Source organism: Enhydra lutris, unplaced genomic scaffold, assembly GCF_002288905.1.
Source record: "Enhydra lutris kenyoni isolate GAN:26980312 unplaced genomic scaffold, ASM228890v2 scaffoldscaffold28, whole genome shotgun sequence".
Lineage (NCBI taxonomy): Eukaryota > Metazoa > Chordata > Mammalia > Carnivora > Mustelidae > Enhydra > Enhydra lutris.
In genome coordinates this window covers 16,684,584-16,710,127 of record NW_019154112.1, presented here as the reverse complement: position 1 = coordinate 16,710,127, position 25,544 = coordinate 16,684,584, and the positions used below count along the sequence as shown (strand labels likewise).

Sequence of the window (25,544 nt, the reverse complement as noted above, 5' to 3'; positions counted from 1 at the left end):
GAGTAAATGTTCAGAGAAACTTAATAGTCTCTGCTTGCCCTAACCCTAATTACAAGCAAAATGCCTTTCATAGGTCTACAGCTGTGCTGGATATTATAGGCAGGTATAATGTCATTAGCAGCATTAAGTCATACATAGTGTTTAAAGAACCAGTAATACAAAATGAAGATCAGATTCATGACACTGGAGGTCAATAAAATAGGACTTCTATATAAGAGAGATCAAGAAAAGATTTAGAATTGGCTTGCAGGTAACTGAGTAGTTACACAGGGATTTTCCGGTTTTGTTTTTTATTTATTCTTTTTTTTAAAGGTTTATTTGACAGAAAGCATGAGAAAGAGAGAGAGAGAGAGAGAGTGTGCACACACATGCAGGGGGAGTGGCAAAGGGAGAGGGGGAAGCAGGCTCCCCACTGAGCAGGAAGCCAGAGGTGGGGGTTGATCCCCAGGATCCTGAGACCATGACCCAAGCTGAAGGCAAACAACCAACTGACTGAGCCACCTAGGCACCAGTTTTATACTCATTCCTACAAAGTTAAGTGTGTCCTAGTTTTATGAAATTAAAGCGAAAATTTTATCAATTGCTACATTAGCAGATGATTATATAAATTATCAAAGGATTATATCCTTTTCAATGGATTTATGACCTAGTAACTGCTTATTATTCATTTAACTATGAGTTGCAAACTGATATTTAACAGAAAAGCTAGAGAGCAAAAAATCTGAGAGTTAAATAATTATTAGGAATGTTGCTAACTTCCAATCAATAAAAAATGGAGGCAAACTTTAAAATTTAGAAATAAATGGTAAAAATACGAGGACTTACGAGTATTTGATTTATATTAAAATTGCTGGAACCCATCTATTGTGTATAACGTAAGATATTAAGTTTTCATCTGAGTAAAAACAAAACACAAACAAAATAAGCACCCTGTCTGCCATTGTTTGATAGGTGCCACAGATATAATTTAAATGTGTAGCCTAAAGGTGAAACATTGGGGAATGAATAATGCTTTTACCTTCTAAGTATTTCTTTAAATTCTTAATATATACAACCCCCTCAAACTGTGAAGGAAGCCGATCTGATGATATTCAAATATGTAAAGTTCTCAAAGCCTTTTGTGTTTTTTTCCCAAAGCATACTTCCTATTTATATATTTACTTTAATATTTCATCAATATCTCCACTACTACACTATAAACTCCTTAAGGACAGTCACTGTGTGACTGTTTATTTCCTTTGGGCTACAGTACATAGAAGGATTTCAATAATTCAAAATTTTTTGGTGGAATCAGTCAATGTGTTACTGCTGTTAAGTGTTTGTTAACATCAAACATCCTGCCACACCATGCCATCCTCTCTAACCTGTGTGAACCCTTTCCAATGCACCACAGAGCTCCCTAAATGATCCTTTTTTCTTAACTTTCAGGGAAATTTTTTTTAACTAATTCATACCAATGGCATGTATGCCTAATATTGTGTCACATGTGCCATCTCTCTACTTCACCTCTATCCCACCCCTCACCACACACACAGATAGGTCTGTAGCCAGACGCAGATTATTTTAAAGGAATGCCACTAATAATGGAAATTCAAGCACAATGACAATTTTTTTACAGTGACATTTTAAAAGAAACATTTTAGCACTCTAAACAATAAACCACATACATGACTGTCAGAAGGCTTATATTTGAAACACTTTGACAGATATTTTTTGATCAAGACAAACTGATCATTTGCTGGTATACATGATATGCCTTATGTAGCACAAAGCTGAAACTCAACTATAACTGGTCCGACTTAACTGGGATATAGCATAAATATTCTGTAGTCTCTAAAAAAATAAAGTGTGTAAGTATGAAACAACATTAAAATGAAGGAAATGCAGTCTGGTCCTGATTAGATGATTTTAAATGGAAATACTACCTTTGGGTGTGGTTATCCAAACCCGTATTTGAAAAATCATTAGCAGATTTTACCTGCAATTGTCCACATGAATTTTTCTCGCTGCCTTGGATGGGATAAAAAATTTCCAGTTATTGATTTCTATAACTTCTATGCAGCCAGTAAAATTCTCAACTAGTCCAGAAATCTGAGATGGAGGGAGAAAAAGGGGGAGGGGGAAAGAGAGAGAAACTGCTTATATTATTTCCTCCAATATATTATTCTTGCTATTAGCTGGTCAGAATGTGCAATCAGATTGCAGGGTTGATTTATTCAACATATTGGTAGAAAGTAATTCAATTCTTTTGATAAATATCATTCCAAAAATTAGTATCAAAGAATACTGCCTTAGTCAAAAGTTACTGGGAATCTATAGATCTTATCATTGTATGAATCACTTTTATATGAATAAAGAAAAATTTACATTATTACTGTGAATTATATAGCTGGAACATGGGAGAAAATCTAATACCCTCATCCGGCACATAAATGGACATACTTTCCCGTCTTTTGCCTCTTCCTTGCACTTTTTCTTTAAGACATTAGTTACCTTGCCTCACCCACAGCTATCAAAGCATCAAAAAAATTTCTCTTTCTGTTGTCAAAGGAAGTATAGTAAACTATGAATATGTGTGACATCCCGCAGGCCTAATGGATTCTGCAGGTCTTCGTGTTCAGGTGTGTGGCCTATCCTCCTTAGGAATAACTTGGGCAGAAACTAACAACTAGAAAGATCGCCAAAGGGCCAAAAGCAAAAAAAGAAAATAAGGACACTTGAAAGCATTCGTTTTGATGAACAAATAAAACCTCTTAAAGATAAACATATGACTTCTCATTTTATTCACTGTGAACATACTATACTATTCAATTAAGTATATGTCTATATAAAAGTTTACATTTATGTGAAAAGGAGAAGTTAATAAAAACCAAAAGGGACACAGCTCAGAGTCGAATAGTTAGATATAAGCATTTATTCCAGATTCTGTCTTCTGTTATGTTTTGGATATTGTTAAAAATTTCAAGCTAAGATGGACCAAATGAGAAACATGATAACCACTGAATTTATACATTGAAAAATAAGTTGTCTACCTAGATTTTTGAATTAAAAATAAGCACTATTTGCATTTTCAAGGATTGGTTTCTCATTGAGTGTTAATATTAAGAAGGATGGAAGGAAGAAAGTCTTTGTCTTATTTATAAATTAAAAAATTAAAAAATTTTTAGGGTGGGAGAATTCATTTTATTTCATCCTTTAACTTAGAGTCTTAGTTTAAAACATTTAAACATTTAAATGTATCTTTCTGATATAGGCACAAATGTACTACAAAATATCTGAAAAAGTAATCCTCTGTCAAGTGTCAAAAATGACTGAACTAGAAACAAAACAGTATTTCACACAGCAAGTTTACAAAGAAGTCAGTTTATTCCAAGAAAAACAGAAATACTTGGCTCTTACATGTTGCAGAAGGGAAAATATTGATTTGTAATTGTTAGCTTAAAATTTTATGGATTTATTAATCTTTTTGTTTTTCTAATTTAATTTGTATCTTTATTACAGTTATACATGGATCTAGTTTTTAATTTTTTTTAAATTTTAAGTTTATTTATTTATTTATTTATTTAAGATTTTATTTATTTATTTGACAGACAGAGATCACAAGTAGGCAGAGAGGCAGGCAGAGAGAGAAGCAGAGAGAGAAGGAAGCAGGCTCCCTGCCGAGCAGAGAGCCTGATGCAGGACTCGATCCCAGGACCCCGAGATCATGACCTGAGCCGAAGGCAGAGGCCCAACCCTCCGAGCCACCCAGGCACCCTAGTTTTTAAATTTTAAGATAAAGTTTACATATACCTCTCCTGAAATATCATAAATTTGTGAATGAATATATACATTTCTTCTGTATTAATAGATTCGCAACTTTCCAGTTCTTTCACACATTAACTTCAGGCACTCTTGTTCAGGATGTGATAATTGGTTCCCAAATTCTCATGTATGTCTTTCTCACTTTGAATACAGAAATTTCATTTTGCAAAAAGTAAGTCAAACTTGTATCAAGCAACACTATATCTGAATAAACTCTAATCACATGATTTTAGATAATTTCCAGTGTTGGGAAATTTTTTCCCCTTGAATTTGATTAGTTTATAGTAATCTGGTTGGTTAGGTTTCTGAGACAGGATTTTTAAAAGTAAAGAGAGACACAATATATATAATTGATATGACAAGTTACAATGTAACCATATGTAACAGACTCATTACGCATGAGAAATCATGAAAAATTACCTATATAGTATCATAGAAATGGTATTGTTGCATGTTATCTCCTTTTCAATGAGAAAAATTTTATACTCCCATTACTCCTCAGATTTCTCATATCTGGTTCTTATTTTTGTTTAAGACAAATAAGGAAATAATGACTCCCCAGTTACTTCTAAATAATTCAAAATGGCTACCACACAGCTTGAAGAATTTATAGTAGTGAAAAGTAATGATAACAGAATTCTCATTTTTTACTTCAAATTTGTCTCAAAGTTATAAACATATCTTCAATATATCTCATTTTTTTCTACCTCTATATAAACAGAAGAATAATTAATTCTATCTCTGGCATTTGATGGCCTTTACTCTCATTCCTTTTCTTTCTTCCAAATTTTTATTTAAATTCTTGTTAGTTAACATACAGTGTAATACTGGTTTCAGCAGATTTTAGTGATTCATCACTTACATATAACACCCAGTAATCATCACAACAAGTGCCCTCTTTAATGTCCATTACCCATTTAGCTCATCCCCTGCCCATCTCCCTCCATTAACCTTCAGTTTGTTCTCTATAGTTAAGTTTCTTATGGATGGCTTCCCTCTTTTTTCCCCCCCTTTCCCTGTGTTCATCTGTTCTGTTTCTTAAATTCCACATGAGTGAAATCACCCGTATTCGTTTTTCTCTGACTTACTTATTTCACTTAGAATTAATACACTCTAGCTGCATACATGCTTCGATGGATATGTGGGCTCTTTCTTTCTTTTTCTTTTTTAAGATTGTATTTATTTATTTGACAGAGATCACAAGTAGGCAGAGAGAGAGGCAGGCAGAGAAAGAGGGGGGAAGCAGGCTCTCCGCTGAGCAGAGAGTCCGATGCGGGACTCGATCCCAGGACGCTGGGATCATGGCCGGAGCCGAAGGCAGAGACTTAACCCACTGAGCCACCCAGGCGTATGTGGGCTCTTTCTATAATTTGCCTATTGTTGATAATGCTGCTATAAACATTTGGGGTGCATGTGCCCCTTTGAATCAGCATTTTTGTATCCCTTGGGTAAATGCAAATAGTTTTATTGCTGGATCTAGGGTAGTTCTATTTTTAACTTTTGAGGAACCTCCATACTGTTCTCCAGGGTGGCTGCAACAGTTTGCTTTCCCACCAACAGTGCAAGAGGGTTCTACTTTCTCTACATCCTCACCAACATCTGTTGTTTCCTGACTTGTTAATTTCAGCCATTCTGACTGGTGTGAGGTGGTATCTCATTGTGCTTTGATTTGTATTTCCCTGATAATGAATGATGCTAAGAGTCTTTTCATGTGCCTGTTAGCCATCTGGATGTCTTTGGAAAAATGTCTATTCATGGCACCTGCCCATTTCTTAACTGGATTATTTGTTTTTTTGGGAACTGGGTTTGATAAATTCTTTAGATCTTCTGGATACTAACCCTTTATCAGATGTCATTTACAAATATCTTCTCCAATTCTGTAGGATGCCTTTTAGTTTTGTTGACTGTTTCCTTTGGTGTGCAGAAGCTTTTTATCTTGAAGTAATCCAGATAGTTCATTTTTGCTTTTATTTCCCTTGCCTCTAGAGACTTGTCTAGTAAGAAGCTGCTATGGTCAAGGTCAAAGAGGTTGCTGCTTATGTTCTGCTTGTGTTCTCTTCTAGGATTTTGATGTGTTTCTGTCTTACATTTAGGTCTTTCAACCATTTTGAATTTATTTTTATGTATGGTGTAAGAAAGTGGTCCAGGTTCAGCTTCTGTATGTTGCTGTCCAATTTTCCCAACACCATTTGTTGAAGAGACTGTCTTTTTTCCATTGGATATTCTTTCCTATTTTGTCAAAGATTATTTGACCATATAGTTATGGGTCCATTTCTGGGTTTTCTATTCTGTTCCATTGATCTATGTGCCTGTTTTTGTGCCAGTACCATACTGTGTTCATGACTACAACTTTATAATATAGCTTGAAGTCTGGAATTGTGATGCCTCCAGCTTTTCGTTTTTCAAGATTGCTTTGGCTACTCTATCCCTTTAAAAAGTCAAGCAGAGAGAGTCAATTATCATATGGTTTCGCTTATTTGTGGAGCATAAGTAATAACACGGAGGACATGGGGAGATGGAGAGGAGAAGGGAGTTGGGGGAAATTGGAGGGGGAGATGAACCATGAGAGACTGTGGACTCTGAAAAACAATCTGAGGGTTTTGAAGGGGTGGGGGGTGGGAAGTTGGGTGAGCCTGGTGGGGTATTAAGCAGGGCCCATATTGCATGGAGCACTGGGTGTGGTGCATAAACAATGAATTCTGAAACACTGAAAAGAAATTTAAAAAATAAATAAAAATTTAAAAAAATAAAAAGAGTTGAAGTCAATGAATTATTCGTACTGTAAAAACAAGTTTCTATAATAATATTCAAAAGTAGTTACATCAAATTTACTCAGAGAGCTTTTATGGCTATAGTTTAGACCACATATACAATATTCCAAATTTATAAACAATTTTAAATTAAAATGTACCACCTGAATTTTTGAAATGTACATGGTTAATATTTAACATCATTTGAAAAAAGTCATTAAAGTGTTCAATTTATTTTGTCCTGATATAGTAGAGACACAATTACTTGAGGAGTATATGGATTCTTGGTATAATCTACTGTTAAGTGGTAATTTTAAGAACTAATTTCTCATTCTTTTCAACCAGTAGTTTATAAGTTCTTTCTCTTTACACTGTCATTGTTGCTTATGTTTTTAACTGGTTTTCTAGTGTACCTACTGTAACCAATGTGGCTGAATTCAAGGGACCTTTTAGATTAGTAGACTTCAAAAACCAACATATTTGGTTTGGAATCAATTAAGAAATAATCAATTGGTAATACAGAAATAGTTCTAATAGTTTTCTTTTTATTGTAAATCAGCTATTCATTGCTTTTGAAGGTCTCATCTTAGGCACACATAGTAGTTTGATACATCTTTGAACAGTATGAAAAAAAGAGATCCTTACAAACTAGTAATACCAATTGCTTTGTTTGAACAAAGCTTCTCTTGTTAAAATATTAGTTAAATCCCATATCAAACTCAACTCTTGTATGACAGCAGCATTTTTGAAGAATGTAACTTATAAAGAACATCCCTGTTAAATTTCCATATGATTCTTCCTCTCTGCTACTCCTGCTGGGATGTTTTGTTTTCCTAATCATTGTGTCTTAATCCCATTCTGGCATTCTTCATTCCCTTTTGGAGTTCCAAGTGCCCTTTTAGTATCATTTCCCTTTCAACTTCCTTTAACATTTCTTGTAATGTAGGTCTGATACTCATTTGGGTTTTCTTTTTTTTTTTTTTAATGAAAATGTCATTAATTTGTACTATTTTATCTTAACTTATATATTTTTATGTTGTTATTTTAGTCACCATATAGTACATCATTAGTTTTGATGTAATGTTCCATAATTCATTGTTTGTGTAGAACACCCAGTGCTCCATGCAATCCGTGCCCTCCTTAATACTCATCATTTTTAAATTATATTTTTGTTGGATTCAGAGTTCTATGCCAAAGGGGATTTTTGGTTATTTTTATTTCAGCACTTGAGAATGTTCCAATGTCTTCTGGTTTGCATTATTTCTGATGAGATGTCAGTGATAATTCTCTTTTAATCAGGTTTTATTGAGATTACTGCATATATGAATTGCTATTTTTCATCAAATCCAGGTAAGTTTGGTCATTATTTCTCCAAATAATTTTTTCTGTTCTTCTTTCTCTCTCCACTTTCTAGAACTCCAATTATCCATATTTTAACCTCTTGTTACTGTCCTAGAGGACAGTTTCCTTTGGGTAAATGCCCAGAAAGAGAATTACTAGACCATATGACATCCCTATTTTTAATTTTTTTGAGGAACTTCCATGCTGTTTTCCACAGTGGCTGTACCAATTTACATTCCCACCAATAGTGCACAGAGGTTCCCTTTTCTTCACAGTCTTGTTTCTTGTGTTTTTGATATTAGCCATTCTGAATAGTATTAGGTGATATCTCATTGAGGTTTTGATTTGCATTTCACAATGCGATTCATGATATTAAGCATATTTTCATGTACCTGTTGGTCATCAGTGATACTGAGCATATTTTCACGTACCTGTTGGCCATCTGTATGTCTTCTTTGGAAAATATCTATTCAGATCTTCTGCCCATTTTCTAATTGGATCATTGTTGGTTTTTTGTTTGTTTGTTTTTGTTTTGTTTTGTTTTGGTGTTGAGATGTGTAAGTTCTTTATATATTTTGAGTATTAACTTTTTATTGGATATATAATTTCTCCATGTCTTCTCCCATTCAGTAGGTTCCCTTTTTGTTGATGGTTTCCTTTACTGTGCAAAAGCTTTCTTTTTTGGTGTATTCCCAATAGTTTGTTTTTTGCTTTTGTTTCCTTTGCCTCAGGAGACGTATCTAGAAAAATGTTACTAAGATAGATGTCCAAGTGATTACTGTCTATTTTTTATAGAAATTTTATGGTTTCAGATCTCACATATAGGTCTTTAATCCATTTTGAGTTTCCTTTTCTGTATGATATAAGAAAGTGGCCCAGTTTCATTCTTTGGCATATAGCTGTCCAGTTTTCCCAGCATTGTTAAATTGAAGAAACGGTCTTTTTCCATCATATGTCCTTGCCTCTTTTGTCAAAGATCAACTGACCATATAAGCATGGGTTTATATCTGGGCTGTCTATCCTGTTCCATCAATCTATCTTTTTTTTTTTTTTTTAAGATTTTATTTATTTATTTGACAGACAGAGATCACAAGTAGGCAGAGAGGCAGGCAGAGAGGCAGGCAGAGAGAGAGAGGAGGAAGCAGGCTCCCCACTGAGCAGAGAGCCCGATGTGGGGCTTGATCCCAGGACCATGGGATCATGACCTGAGCCAAAGGCAGAGGCTTTAACCCACTGAGCCACCCAGGCGCCCCCCCATCAATCTATCTTTATGCCCATGCCATACCATTTTTATTCGTAGAGCCTTTGTAGTATATCTTGAAATCTGAGACTGTGATACCTCCAGTTTTGCCCCTTTTTTCTCAAGTTTTCCCTGGCTATTCAGGGTCTTTGTGGCTTCATTCAAATTTTAGAATTATTTGTTCTAGTTCAGTGAAAAATAAAAATAATATTGGTATTTTCTGTATTTTGAAAAGAATTGCCTTGAGTCTGTAGACTGCTTTGGGTAGTATGGGCATTTTAACAATATTAATTCTTCTAATCCATAAGCATAATATATTGTTAAATTTGTTTATCTTTAATTTCTTTCATTAATGTTTTATAGTTTTCAGAGTACAAGTCTTTCATCTCCTTGGTTAAATTTTTTCCTAGGTATTTTATCCTTTTTGGTGTCACTGTAAATGGGACTGCATTCTTAACTTCTCCTTCTGCTACTTCATTATTAGTATATTTTCTTTGTTATGCAAACTTTTAAAATTGAATGTCAGTATTGCTTCCTTTTTACTGACTTAGTGTTCGTGCTCTTATCATCCCCAAACTCTCTGCCAGAAATATAATCCCTCCTCAATAATTCAAATACTATGAATACTTATTAATTGGATTTCTCTTTTAATTTGAATTTTCAGAATCTCTTCACTGTCACATTTGAAAATTACTATATTGCTGTTCTGTACTAAATCCACTTTTACCTGGTTTTCATGTTATTCAGACTTAATTCACTCCTTTTTTTTGTTGTATTAATTGATAATATAATCAAATTTCATCAGTGTCTGCTTCAAGTGGACAGAAGCAACTGGTAGCTCTAAAGCAAAATAGGGCTGATATAATGAAGTCCTATCCTTGATAATAACTAAAAAAGTAGAAAGGGGGTGAAGATATTATGGTAATTTTGGATGAATTACATGTGGGGCATAGAGGAGAAAGGAGGGAAATAAAGAAGTAGAAAATTCAAAGCTATTGATATTCGTTAAATTACTACAAAGTATTTACTGGTTTCTCAAAAGTCATTCCAAAGCTGAGAACTTTGAAAAATATTAGTTAAGAAAAGATGGAAATTGTTAAGAAGTACCCATTTTGAGAACCATATCATTGAACTTAGATGTTAACATTCAGTGCTTCAAATGTTTAGCTGTTGTTAGGATAAACATAAATTAGATGACAATTGTGTACTGTGTATAATGGCAACTGATATATGAGTCTAAATATCTTAAATGTCGGGCTTTAGCAACATAATGACAACACTGCTACATAAAAATTGGAATCTTTCAGTCTAGAAATTTGGTAACACCTCTACTTATTATAATATAGTCATTAAATTATGTACACTTCACAAAGATTATGGGATTTATGTGGATATAGTCTCTCTGTTCAAGGAAAGAGAAATCTGGTTAATTTCTCAGATGAGAATAAAATGTGTATATTGACTCAGCAAATATTTATGAAGTACATACTGTGTAGTGAGCACAGGGTCACCATCTATGTTTATACAAATTTTGCTCTGTCAAAAAAACTAGTTTATAGAGTGCAGTAGAGCCTGATATTTAATCAACATTTTCTTCCCTCCAAGCTATCTTTCCAGAAATATCTGCCTTAAAAAAAAAAATCCGTCCAATTCAAACAAAATCACCATGGAGTCTAGCAACTGTCTGGCTAGGCACTGTCAAAATATAATGTCAGTAAAAAGTCTGATAAAATTCAATAAAACATGGGAAAAAGACAACAGAGTTTGATTTCTGATAATGATATGAGTAACTGGTTGCAGATCAATCCTCTTATGAAAACAATTAAATAGAGTAGAATTTACATAAAAATCAGTTAGCAAACAGTAAAGAGCAACTAAGGTAGCAAGGACTTGAAAAGCCAATGTCTGAGAGAGAAGGGAAGGCCAAAATGTTAGACTTGACATTCAGGATTCCATTTTGTCTTGAAGTACTTGTAAATTTACAAGTGGCAGATCAGACTTGGAGAAGGTGAGCAGGGGCTTCTGTAAATCTTTTGGGCTAAAAGCAAAATACTGAAAATCGAAAGCAAACAGTCATTCTTAGAACACTGAACACATGTTTCTAAACTCTACAGGGTTATAGAGCTGCCTAGAATTTAACTGGGTGGACATTTTCATCAGTGGTGTTGGCTGCCATTTCTTACAAAGAAAGCAGCAGGGAATGTCCCTGTATAATGGTATTAGGAAAACGTGAGAACAATTTCAACTGTTTTTTCTTCAGTTTATTCTTTCTGTCAACAAGGCCAGACATGCTCTGTCCGACACACTAGAATCTCTGTAGTACGTATTCTATTCCTAACCACTCACACATGTCACTTTAATATAGCTATCTGTATGCTGAGGGATTTGCCAGGGATTTTTTCTTTTTTACTACAACAGCTTTACTGAGATATAATTCACATATTATAAAATTTACCCATTTAAAGAGTAGAATTCCACAGTTTTAGTATATTCTGAACTGTTCAACCACCACCACAACCAATTTTAGAATACATTTATCACTCAAAAAAGAAACACCTATTCATTAGTACTCTCTGTTCTTTCTCCAATAGCAGGCAAAAACTAATCTACTTTCTATCTACAGATCTGCCTATTACAGACATTTCTTAAAAATAGGAACATATAATATGTGGTCTTTGTGATTGGCTTCTTTCATTTAGCATAATGTTTTTAAGGTTCTTCCATGCTGTACTATGTATCAATATTTCATCCCTTTCATTGATGAATGATGTTCCATGGTTTGGATATATCATGTTTTGTTTATCCATCTATCAGTTAATGGCCTTTTGGACTGTTTTGATTTTTTTGGGGGGGGCTATTATGAATACTTGTGGGTTTTAGGTGGATACATGTTTTTATTTCTCTTGGTTACAGACTAATCCTATGGAATTTCCCTGTGTGTGTGATTATTTAAGTGTTTCCTACTATATATAGCTGCTTTAGTATAAATCCTGGGGAAGGAACTAGTAGCCAGGAGCTAATTTCCATGCTGGAAATAATGCATCAAAATTACTCTTGGGGTGCCTGGGTGGCTCAGTCGGTTAAGCATCTGCCTTGGGTTCAGGTCTTGATCTCAGCATATTGGGATCAAGACCCATGTCGGTCTTCCTGCTCAGCAGGGAGTCTGCTTCTCCCTCTTCCTCTGCAGTTCCCCCTGCTTGTTCTCTCTTTCTCTCTGTCAAATAAATAAATAAAATCTTTAAAATGAAAAAAGATTACTCACAATTGGAAACAATCTAAGTGTCCATCTATAAGAGTCTGTTCAAGTAAACTGTTGTATCACGCCTGGTTTGTGAAAAGGAAGTAGGAATATCTCCATATACTACTAGGGAATGTGCAGTGCATGCTGTGGTATCTACCCATATCTCCCTTTAGGACTGAAGGATTTCTCTCCTCTTTCCACTATTTGGGGTACTGCTGCTGGCAGACAAACTTTGCCTTTCAGCACTCCTTGGGAATTACTTTAGTCCAGGGTTACAGCCTCATCCAAGTTTTCTCTTTATTCCTGTGGCAGTTTGTATCCAATGACTGGTCAACAGGGACTGTAACAGCCTAGACACCTCACATCAACATCTGACAACTCTGAATGGTCAGTTCAGCTCCAACTTGACAGGGGTTTTGCAAAAGCCTATACTGAGACTGCATCTCATTCCAATGCCTCCTCCTGCCCAATCCTACCTCCTTCTATTCCCTTCCCTTCCATAGACAGTAGCCCCAATAGCACTGTCTAAATGACTTGCTCATTAACTTCCATCTCAGAGTGTGCTTTCCAGAGACTATGCCTTGTAATTCAGTGATCACCAGATACTACATAGAAAAAGTAGAGTGAAGAAAGTATATATTATGCTGTTATTTAACAATGGAAGAATATGAATTTATATATTTGTATGTTATTTGTTTATATTTAACAATAAATAAGCCATAAAATATAAAGAGGAGGAAATGAATAGGGCAGAGGTGATGGCAATGGAAACTAGATTTCTTAAATATATCTTTAGCTGTGGATTTGAATTTGAAACCATGTAAATATATTTTATAATTATAAAATAAAATAAAGATTTAAATAGCAATTGTTAAAACTCAGGAGTAAAATGAGATAAATGATCCACTATGTGTATTCCTATTTGGTCACATAAAAACACATAAAATAACTACTCGGATGACTTTAAAACACAGTACTTTGAATATCTATCTTTAGTGAATCTTAAGGACAGAAAGAACCAAAAGTATTAAACTGTTTTCAGTAATATAAGTTGGTGGTAGTGATGCAAAATTATTTTATTAGATGTGTGTCAGTGCAGGATATATCAAATGTACATTATGACAGTGTTATGCATGTTTGGAGGGAGATGAACTAAAAACCATATACTACAGTTGTCAATTTTTATTGCAAGTATAATTATTAGCTCATGAGGTTTTTCTTTTCATTACAACAAAAATAATCCTAGTTTGACTAGTGAATAGCTGGGAAAAGCAATAATTCAGTAGCAAAGAGCAGCTCTATATTCCACTTGTGATCTCTAAATACTGCTTTACACCAAAAGAAGTCTAGATTCCTTGGAAAAATGCCTAATTATTCATCTATGAAAATATAAGAAACCATGGAAACTCTACACTACAAATAATATAGTGTCTTTAACAAAATTATGCTCGAAAAATAAAATTGAAGGATGAAGATTTTATATATAAGATGATATTTGAGAGGCATATTAACCAATCTCAATATATGGATGCTATTTGGTTTAATTTATTTATTTTCATTTAAACAAGCTACTTTTTAAAGAAGGTTATAAAACAGTAAAATATGAAAACTAATGATACATGGTAGTAAAAAATTATTATTACTTTTTAAAGGTGATAATGCAATTATAGTTATCATTTTTGAAGATTATTTAGCTTACAGAAATACAGACAGAAATATTTACAAACAGCTCAGTTGGTTTCATGTCTGCCTTTGTCTTGGGTCATGATCTCAAGGTTCTAGGATCAATTCCCACACCAGACTACCTGCTCAGCAGGGAGTCTGCTTCTCCCTGTCCCTCTGCCCCTCCTCCCTGCTCATGGTCTCTTTCTCTCTCTCAAATAAATAAATAAAATCTTAAAAAAAAAAAAAAAAGAAAAAAGAAGAGTCATCTTAAAAAATAAAAAATGTTCTCATGTCTGAGATAAGTTTCCAAAACATCTTTAAGACAGAGGGTGGAGTACATATTTAATAGTTAGATGAAATATGGCTGTGTCTTTTTATTTAAGGAAACAGTGAATTCATCACATCCTTTTTCTACTTTTACATATATTTGAAGTTTTATTAAAAAAAAAAAACAGAGGAAGCAAGATGGCAGAGGAATATGAAACTGAAATATCATTAGGTCCCAAGAGTTCAGCTAGATAGTTATCAAACCATTCTGAACACCTACAAACTTAATAAGAGATAGAAGAGAAGAAGAGCGGCAATTCTAGAACAGAAAATCAGTAACTTTCTGGAAGGTAGGACGTCAGGAGAAGTGAATCTGAAGTGACAGGAAGATAGATTGTGGGGGGAAGGGCCAGCTCCTGGCAAGAGGTGGAGCAGCAGAGCACAAAATCAGAACTTTAAGAAGTCTGCTCCAATGAGGTACATAACTCCAGAGGCAAAGCGAGGGTGGAGCTCTCACAGGGACAGTGTGGTCTCAGGACCCACAGGGGTCACTGAAAGACCAGGGGTGTCTGAGTGTGGCAGAGCAGCCAGGTATCAGAGCGGGAAAGCCAACTACAGTGATGGAGCCAAGGAGTGAGGTCTCAGCTCAGACTTACCTTAAAACCATGATCCAAGGCACATTGAGCCACTGCTCTTTGAACAGGGACCCCACAAGTGGTAGATCTGGGGACACTCATGTTCCCCCCCAGGAGGAGTGGTGCAGGAGTGTGTGGCAGGAATTTGCTGGGTTTGGAGACTCCAAATGGGGCTGTGTGCCAGAGATAGAAATACTAAGTCACAGGCCGGGTGAGCATGAAGCGTGGCTGGAGCCAGGGAGATGGGAGGGATTGACTGTTTTTCTCTGAGGGTGCACTGAGAAGTGGGGCCCCAAGCTCTCAGCTCATCCAGGCAGAAACTGGACGGCTGCCATTTTCATTCCCGTCCTCCAAAGATGTACGGAAAGTGTTCAGGGAACAAAAGGTGCTGAGAATGAACCCGAGCAGATTACTTAGCCTGGCCCCTGGCAAGGGCAGTCCAATTCTGCCGCTGACAAAGACATTTGAGAATCACTGCAATAGGCCCTCCCCCAGAAGAGCAGCAAGAACATGCAGCCAAGACTAAGTTCACCGATCATCAAGAACTCCAGAACTGCAGAGCTAGGGGAAACTAACACATAGAATTCATGGTTTTACCATGATCCTTTAGTCTTGCAAAGTTAAATTTTTTAATTTTATTTTCTTCTTACTCTATTTCTTTAACTTTTTCTCTTTCCTATTTTAATGTTTTTTAACTTTTATCTTATTACTACCTTTTTAAAAGGTATTGATAGATACCTTTTAAAATCTTTTTGAATTTTCATTGTTATAGTCATATATTATCCCTCCATTGTATTTAACCTTATTTTTTGTATACAAATAGGTATTTTTTCTTTAAAATTTAGGGATACAATTTCTTCTAATAGATCAAAATATACCCTAAACCTGTGCATGGCTTTGTTCTAGTCTCCAGCCTGATTAGCATTGTCTCCTTTTTTTTCTCTTTTCCAATGGACTTATTTCATCAATTCCTTTTTTAGAATCTTTTTTTAATTTCCATCTTTACAGTCATATTCCATCCTTTCATCGTGTTGACCCTTATTTTTGTGTGTATGTATGTATATATATATATACACGTGTGTGTGTATATATATATATATATATATATATATATGTTTTTCTTTCTTTAAAATTTGGGAGGTAGTTTCTTCTAAGAGACCAGAATATACCCAAAACCAAGTGGGTGCTTCTGTTCTATTCACCAGTCTAATATATATATATATTTTTTTCCTTTTCCTTTTCTTAATTTTTATTTTTATTTTTATTTTTTTCCCCTTTTTTTTCCCCCTGGTTAGAGGTCTCTTCTATTTGGTGCTAACCTAATTAAATTACAAAAATTACATTTTTCTGGGGTCTTTGCACTCTTTTAGTATCTTATTTTTTCACTCCTACCTTCTTATCCGAATAAAATGTCAAGGCAGAAAAACTCACCACAAAAAAAAAGAACAATAGACAGTACTGATGGCTAGGGACATAATCAATATGGACATTGGTAATGTGTCAGAACTAGAGTTCAGAAGGATGATTATCAAGGTGCTTGCTGAGCTTGAAAAAGGCATGGAAGATATTAGAGAATCCCTTTCTGGAGAAATAAAATCCCTTTCTGGAGAAATAAAAGAACAAAAATTTAACCAAGTTGAAATAAAAAAAAAGCTATTAATGTGGTACAATAAAAAGTGGAGGCTCTTACTGCTAGGATCAATGAGGCAGAAAAGAGAATTAGTGATATAGGATACCAAATGACAGAGAATAAAGAAGCTGAGCCGAAGAGAGTAAAACAACTATTGGACCAAGAGGCGAGAATTTGAGAGATAAGTGATACCATAAGATGAAACAATATTAGAATAATTGGGATTGCAGAAGAAAAAGAAAGAGAGACAGGGGCAGAGGTATATTGGAGTGAGAATTTCCCTAATATGGCAAAGGGAAAAAGCATCGAAATCCAGGAGGCACAGAGAATTGCCCTCAAATCAATAAAAATAGGTCCACACCTCATCATCTAATAGTAAAACCTACAAGTCTTAGTGACAAAGAGAAAGTCCTGAAATCAGCTTGGGACAAGAAGTCTGTAACATAGAATGGTAGGAATATTAGATTGGCAGTAGACTTATCCACAGAGACCTGGAGGGCCAGAAAGAACTGGCATGATGTATTCAGAGCACTAAATGAGAAAAACATGCAGCCAAGAATACTATATCCAGCTAGGCAATCATTGAAAATAGAAGGAGAGATAAAAAGCTTCCAGGACAAACACAAACTAAAAGAATTTGCAAACACCAAACCAGCCCTACAGGAAATATTGGAAGCGGTCTTCTAAGCAAAGAGAGAGCTTAAAAGAAACAGATCAGAAAAGAACAGAGACAATATACAATATACAAAGAGTCACCTTAAGACAATACAAGAGCACTGAATTCATATCTTTCAATAGTTACCCTGAATGTAAATGGGATAAATGCCCCAATCAGTGACACAGGGTAGCCAAATGGATAAAAAACAAGACCCATCAATATGCTGCCTACAAGAAACTCACTTTAGATCTAAAGACAACCTCCAGATTTAAAGTGAGGAGGTAGAAAACAATTTACCATGCTAATGGACATCAAAGGAAAGCTGGGGCGGCAATTCTTAATTCAGATAAATTAGATTTTAGGCCAAAAAGTATAATAAGAGATGAGGAAGGACACTATGTCATATTTAAAGGGTTTGTTCAACAAGAGGATCTAACAATTTTAAATATCTATGTTCCTACCATGGGACCAACCAATTATATTAACCAATTAATTAAAAAATCAAAGAAACACAGAGACAATAATACAATAATAGTACTGGACTTTAATACCCCACTCACTGAAATGGACAGTCCATATAAGCAAGAGATCAACAAGGAACTTAAGGCCTTAAATGACACACTGGACCAGATGGACATCACAGATATATTCAGAACATTCCATACCAAAGCAACAGAATAGATATTCTTCTCTAGTGCACATGGAACATTCTCCAGAATATATCATATCCTGGGTCACAAATCAGGTCTCAACTGGTACCAAAAGATTGGGATCATTCCCTGCATATTTTCAGGCCACAATGCTCTGAAGCTAGAACTCAGTCAAAAGACAAAAGTTGGAAAGAACTCAAATATATGGAGGCTAAAGAGCATCCTACTAAAGAATGAATGGGTCAACCAGAAAATTAAAGAAGAATTGAAAAAATTCATGGAAACAAATGATAATGAAAACACAACTGTTCAAAATTGGTAAGACACAGCAAAGGCAGTCCTGAGAGGAAAGTATACAGGGATACAAGCCTTTCTCAAGAAACAAGAAAGGTTGCAAATACACAACCCAACCCTACACCTAAAGGAGCTGGAGAAATAACAGCAAAGAAAGCCCACACCCAGCAGGAGAACAGAAATAATCAAGATCAGAGCAAAAATCAATGAAAGAGAAACCAAAAGAACAGTAGAACAAATCAACAAAACTAGGGAGCTGGTTCATTAAAAGAATTATTAAGGTTGATAAACCCCTGGCCAGACTTAAAAAAAGAGAAAAGACCCACATTAATAAAATCATGAATGAGAGAGGAGAGATCACAACCAATACCAAAGAAATACAAATAATTATAAGAAAATATTATGAGCAACTGTACGCCAGAATTCTGTCAATCTGGAAGAAATGGATGCATTCCTAGAGACATATAAACTACTGAAACTGAACCAGGAAGAAACAGAAAACCTGAACAGACCCATAACCAGTAAGGAGATTGAAGCAGTCATCAAAAATTTCCCAACATTAACCAAAAAAAAAAAAAAAAAAAAAAAAAAAAAAAAAGAAAAAAAGAAAAAAAAAAAAAAATCTCCCAACAAACAAGAGCCCAGGGCCAGATGGCTTCCCAGGGGAATTCTACCAAACATTTAAGGAAGAATTAATACCTATTCTCCTGAAACCATTCCAAAAAATACAAATGGAAGGAAAACTTCCAAACTCATTTTATGAGGCAAGCATGACCTTGATCCTAAAAACCAGACAAAGACCCCACCAAAAAAGAGAATTACAGACCAACATCCTTGATGAACACAGATGCAAAAATTCTCACCAAAATACTGGCCAATAGGATCCAACAGTACATTAAAAGGATTATTCACCACGACCAAGTGGGGTTTATTCCAGGGCTGCAAGGTTGGTTCAACATCTGCAAATCAATCAATGTGATACATTAATAAAAAAAAGAATAAGAACCATATGATACTCTTAATAGATGCTGAAAAATCATTTGACAAAGTACAGCATCCCTTCCTGATCAAAACTCTTCAAAGTGTAGGAATAGAGGGCACATACCTCAATATTATCAAAGCCATCTATGAAAAACCCACCCCAAATATCATTCTCAATGGAGAAAAACTAAAAGCATTTCTGCTAAGGTCAGGAACACGGCAAGGATGTCCGTTATCACCACTGCTGTTCAACATAGTACTAGAAGTCCTAGCCTCAGCAATCAGAAAACAAAAAGAAATTAAAGGCATCCAAATCGGCACAGAAGAAGTCAAATTCTCATTCTTTGCAGATGATATGATACTTTATATGAAAAACCCAGAAGACTCCACTCCAAAACTGCTAGAACTCATATAGGACTTCAGTAAAGTGTCAGGATATAAAATCAATGCACAGTTGCATTTCTGTACAGCAACAGCAAGATAGAAGATAGGGAGTCAATCCCATTTACAATTGCACTGAAAACCATAAGATACTCAGGAATAAACCTAACCAAAGAAGCAAAGAATCTGTACTCAGAAAACTATAAAGTACTTATGAAACAAATTGAGGAAAACACAAAGAGATGGAAAATGTTCCATGCTCATGGATTGGAAGAACAAATATTGTGAAAATGTCTATGCTACCTAAAGCAATCTACACGTTTAATGCAATCCCTATCAAAATACCATCACTTTTTTTTTTTCAAAAAATGGAACCAAATCATCCTAAAATTTATATGGAACCAAAAAGATCCCAGATAGCCAGAGGAATATTGAAAAAGAAAGCCAAAGTTGGTGGCATCACAATTCCAGACTTCAAGCTCCATCACAAAGCCATAATCATCAAGAATATTATGGTACTGGCTTAAAAACAGACTCATAGATCAATGGAACAGAACAGAGAGAGTCCAGAAATGGACCCTTAAATCTACGGTCAACTAATCTTTGATAAAGCAGGAAAGAATGTCCAATGGCAAAGAGATAGTCTCTTCAACAAATGGTGTTGGGAAAATTGGACAGCCACATGCAGAAGAATGAAACTGGACAATTTCCTTACACCACACAAGAAAATAGACTCCAAATGGATGAAAGACCTCAATGTGAGAAAGGAATCCATCAAAATCCTTGAGGAGAAACAGGCAGCAACCTCTTCGACCTCAGCCGCAGCAACTTCTTTCAAGAAACATCACCAAAAGCAAGGGGGAAGCAAGGGCAAAAATGAACTATTGGGACTTCATCAAGATCAAAAGCTTTTGCACAGCAAAGTAAACAGTCAACAAAACTAAAAAACAACTGACAGAATGGGAGAAGATATTTGCAAATGACATATCAGATAAAGGCTAGTATCCAAAATCTATAAAGAGCTTAGCAAACTCAACACCCAAAGAACAAATAATCCAATCAAGAAACGGGCAGAAGACAGGAACAGAAATCTCTGCAAAGAAGACATCCAAATGGCCAACAGACACATGAAAACGTGCTCCACATCACTCGGCATCAGGGAAATACTAATCAAAACCTCAATGAGAGACCACCTCACACCAGTCAGAATGGCTAAAATTAACAAATCAGGAAACAACAAATGTTGGCGAGGATCAGGGAAAGGGGAACCTTCCCATACTTTTGGTGGGAATGCAAGCTGGTGTAGCCACTCTGGAAAACAGTATGGAGGTTCCTCAAAAAGCTGAAAATAGAGCTACCCTATGCCGCTATAATCGCACTATTGGTATTTACCCTAAGGATACAAATATAGTGATCTGTAGGGGCACGTGAACTCAAATGTTTATAACAGTAATGTGCACAATAGCCCAGAGACAGCGTGGATATCCATCAACAGATGAATGGATAAAGACAGAGACAGCGTGGATATCCATCAACAGATGAATGGATAAAGAAGAAGTGGTGTAAATTTACAATGGAATACTATGAAGCCATCAAAAAACCCCAAATCTTGCCATTTGCAATGATGTGGATGGAACTATAGAGTATTATGCTAAGTGAAGTCAGTCAATCAGAGAAAGTCAATTATCATATGATCTCTCTGATATGAGGAATTTGAGAGGCAGAGTGGGGGGTTGCGGGGGGTTGGGATGGGAGAAATGAAACAAGATGGGATTGGGAAGAAATGAAACAAGATGGAATCGGGAGGGAGATAAACCATCAAACCGTAAGAGACTCTGAATCTCACAAATCAAACTGAGGTTTGCTTGGGTGTGGGGGGAGTACGGATAGGATGGCTGGGTTATGGACACTGGGGAGGGTATGTGCTATGGTGAGTGCTGTGAAATGTGTAAGCCTGACGATTCACAGAGCTGTACCCCTGGGGCAAATAATACATTATATGTTAATAAAAATAACAAAAACAAAAACAAAAACACAACAGCTAAAACTGTAATTCTACCATAGGCACTCAGTCACCAGTTCAGCTGTTTACTTGGCTTACACCCCCAGCATCATGACATCCCAACCAGCTCTCCAGCTCTAATACACTGGTTTAAAATACCCTGGTTATCCCACAAATCTCCATTTCTCCCAATAGTTTAATCTGTTTACTTCTTTTCTTATCTGTTCCTTCTTTTGAAAACAATTAGCTCACTTGGTAGTACTCCTCTTCCTTATCACAGTTCTCCCTTGTGTTCACCTTTTAAGCTATCTCCCAACACAAGAAAATTTGCCTTTTCTCTAATTTAATTTTATTCTCTCAGCTCATTCATCTCTACTCATTGATGAAGGTATATGTTTTTGTGTGAAAGGTAAACATTTAATATTTTAGGAAACATATTCTGTGTTTGTATTTCGTCACTGAAAAAATTTTGTATCATGCTATCTACAACCATCAGATTAGCCCAACAAAACAATTCTGGCTTGGTAAAAAGGCTTGATAGTAAACTTTTTTTTTTTTAATACTAAGAGCAATGATAAAATAAAAGTAGTACCTACTACCTATTGAGTACTATTATGCATTTCCTTAACCTTCATAATAATTTTATCATATAGATTCTATCAGCATTTCGGTTATTTACTTTTTATGGTTTAGTATTTCTATTACTGATATCCTAAAAAGATTATCCAGCATCATATTGACATATGGGTGGTCTTCAACTAAAAAATGACTTCTGACCTTTGTTTGCACATCAGTGCCTTCTTGGAAGAAGGCAATATGCAAACTCATTTCAGTTCCTTTTTCCCTCTCTATTTTCTGAGAAGCTAGCCACTCCAAATCTGCAAAGTACTACATATTAAGGAATTCTCCCAGAAGGTGCAAAATTCTGTATGTTGCTGAGTTTAATGTTTCAATTTGGGACAAAGAATTTGGAAGTCCACCACTTGAAGATCTTAATCCACATCTTTAACTTAGCTATTATCAATAACAAAGCTGACAAAGGTAACTTCATTTCTCTGAAAATATGGCAAATAGCTCTTTCAATCTCACCAATCTCTGTTAAGTATTGGAAGGCTGAACAATTTGCCCAAGATCAAACCTAGAACATGGCATGGCATAACGAGACTAGATTTCAAGCCACCAAACCCAGAGATCACATTCTTCCTCGTTTTCCTTTACTAAGAATCCTTCAATTCTTGTTTACTATCCTTTACCTACTCTGGATCTGGCATTATTTAGCTGTTCAAATATTGGGAATAATGGTTTACTGAAGGTTTCTTAACACTGTATATATATATATTTTAAGATTTTATTTATTTATTTGACAGAGAGAGACAGAGCAAGAGAGGAAACACAGAGGGGGAGTGGGAGAGGGAGAAGCAGGCTTCCTGTGGAGCACAGAACCCGATGGGGGGCTTGATCCCAGGACCCTGAGATCATGACCTGAACCGAAGGCAGATGCTTAATGACTGAGCCACCCAGGCGCCCCAATACTGTATATTTTTAACTCAAATGCTTTTAACAGGAATTTGAATAAATGGATCCTTATGTGATCAGTATCTTTCAAAACGAAGGAAGGATATTGTGATATAATCTATGCCTTGTTTACTTCTGATCTTACAAACAGTAAAAAATGCATTAAAATTTGGAAAAAATTTGTTACACATCACTGCTATAGACCAAATGTGCCCCACTGCCCCAATTCATATGTTGAAACTAAATCCCTAGTGTGGGGGTATTTGCAGGTGGGCCTCCTAGGAGGTGATTAGGTCATGAGAGTGGTGATCTCATAAATAGGATTAATGATCTTCTAAAAGAGTCCCTAAAAATATCCTTCAACCCTTCCACTATGTAAAGATACAACCAGAAGATGTCCATCTATGGACCAGGAAGTGGGTCCTCACTAGACATCAACGTGCCAGAACCCTGATCTTGACTTCCCGGTCTTGCAAATATATTTTCTCAGGACCATAAATTTGGTATCATTTCAAGTTGAAATGTAGTTAGGCACCAATTTTGTCAATTCCCACTTAACTTTATAATGGAAAACCATTTATTAAAAGTAATACCTCATGAAAGTTCAACCATAATTTAAAATATAGGAAATGTTACCATTTTCTTTCAGTCTGAATAATTAGGAAAATGCCAACTTAAACAGAAATTTGATCTATAATATTGTTCAATATTAGATAAATTAATGATTCTGTAAAATAATTAGAATCATGTTAGAAATAAAGTAAATCTTTTCCTTTAAATTCAGGCTTTTCTTCTGATATTTTAATGAAAGTAAGTGTGATTTAAAAGTCTTGCACTTTTTTTCAATTTTAAAATCAGAAAGTGAGGGAAATTCTTCAAAAAAACCTCAAATTAAATTTTTGACTCACTGATGCTCTATTTTGACAGTTGAAGGATTCCTGAAATAAGAAAGCTTTATGTATTGATAGAGTGGAATACTGGAAAAGGCAGATGCTACTTTTGCCTTGAATTAAAAGTAAAATCTGTAGTTTTCTATCATTTGCAAAGATTAACTGAAGAAGTCAGCAATAAAAATTCAAGTTTAAGTCAAATGTTGCAGTTTTTTAAGTCATAGTTCACTAAATACAAAATGTTTTTTAAAATAAGGGAGATTCTACTGTGTTGACACCAGTAATCAACTATCCTCTAGTGTTCCTGTGACTTTAGACTCACAATCAAGCTTGTCAGAAAAGAAACCAATCTGGCGATTTTGGAGAATTGTATCCACGTGGAGTCCAATAATGATAACACTTTTGTCCTACATAATATTCTTCAGGTCATGATATTATGTCTACTCCCCATCTCTAATGTCAGCATATAGGTTGAATACATTTCAGAAAGAGAAGTAGTTTATAGATTTTAGAGTCTGAAAAAGATGTAAATGTTGTAAGAATAACAGCAAGCTTATGGCAAGTTCTTGTTTAAGAGAAATTTATTGCATCAAATTCCAACTTTAAAATTCATGAAACAATTCACAAGTATGCCTCTACATTCTAGAATTTACAGAAATGCCCTGTTACCCACTGTCCAGCTGTTGCAAATAATTTTGATAGCTTTGCCCAGACTCTGAGAGCATAAGAAGAAATCAGGCATATGAATCTGGGCATAAAAGGCTGATTTTACCCCCACTCTGCTCTGGCATATCACATACCCGCCTACACCGTTCCTCTCTCAAGTTTTTCATAATTCTCTGAAGTGACAGAATGGAGGAGAGAAGGATGTTTTTAAGTTAAAAGCATTCCATTTAAAGCACTCACATTTATTCTGAGAAAAGACTACATCCTTGAACACTATGTTTGTATATGAAGTAACCCAGTGTGCCGAAACCCAGTAATTCAGTTTCCCACATAGTAACAAATTGAGCTGAATGAAGATTAATCAAGTTATATGACAACCCATTAGGATTTCAAGATAACCAACAACAACAGAAACAGAACTAAGTGAATATTTTGTGATTTTTAAATTTTAGTCTATGTAAGTTTTGTTTTCAGTTATTCTGTACACTTAAATGTGGCAAAAATAGAAAAAAAATATTCTAACAGGTCAGACTGAACAAAGTAGTATTCATAGATTATAGAATTTTTTCTTTTTCTTTTTTTATCACACATTTACCTTTTATCTGTATCTGATTACATCTATATCCGTCACTATAACTATCTACAGAGAGTTAACAGATATCATACATTTATCACCTGTCTCTATCGCTAGCCCTTTTAAGGAGACCTAAGGCAGAAAATTTCTATTTAGTTCAAAGTATCTAAATACATAAAAATAAAAAAAAGTTATTTGTTTCAATGGACTATATAGTCAGTTCAAAGAGAAACAGAGAGCAAATCCATAAATAATTTATCAGATGATTAAGGATTTCTAGGGGAGAAAAAGCACTGATTTTTCCTTCTAAAAAATAATATTAAATGTTTTTAGTAGAGAAATATCATTTTAACTCCTATC

The 25,544-nt window shown here is 35.1% G+C and overlaps 1 protein-coding gene across 1 annotated transcript in view; it reads right to left on the bottom strand.

Annotated features, from left to right (window-relative positions):
• Positions 1 to 25,544, bottom strand: part of LOC111152227 (eyes shut homolog (Drosophila)) — a 1,631,332-nt gene that overhangs the window by 523,192 nt on the left and 1,082,596 nt on the right. Inside the window, 2 exon segments of the mRNA XM_022510634.1 lie at positions 1,979 to 2,078; positions 23,465 to 23,477. Of these exon segments, the coding sequence (XP_022366342.1) occupies positions 1,979 to 2,078; positions 23,465 to 23,477 (113 nt within the window).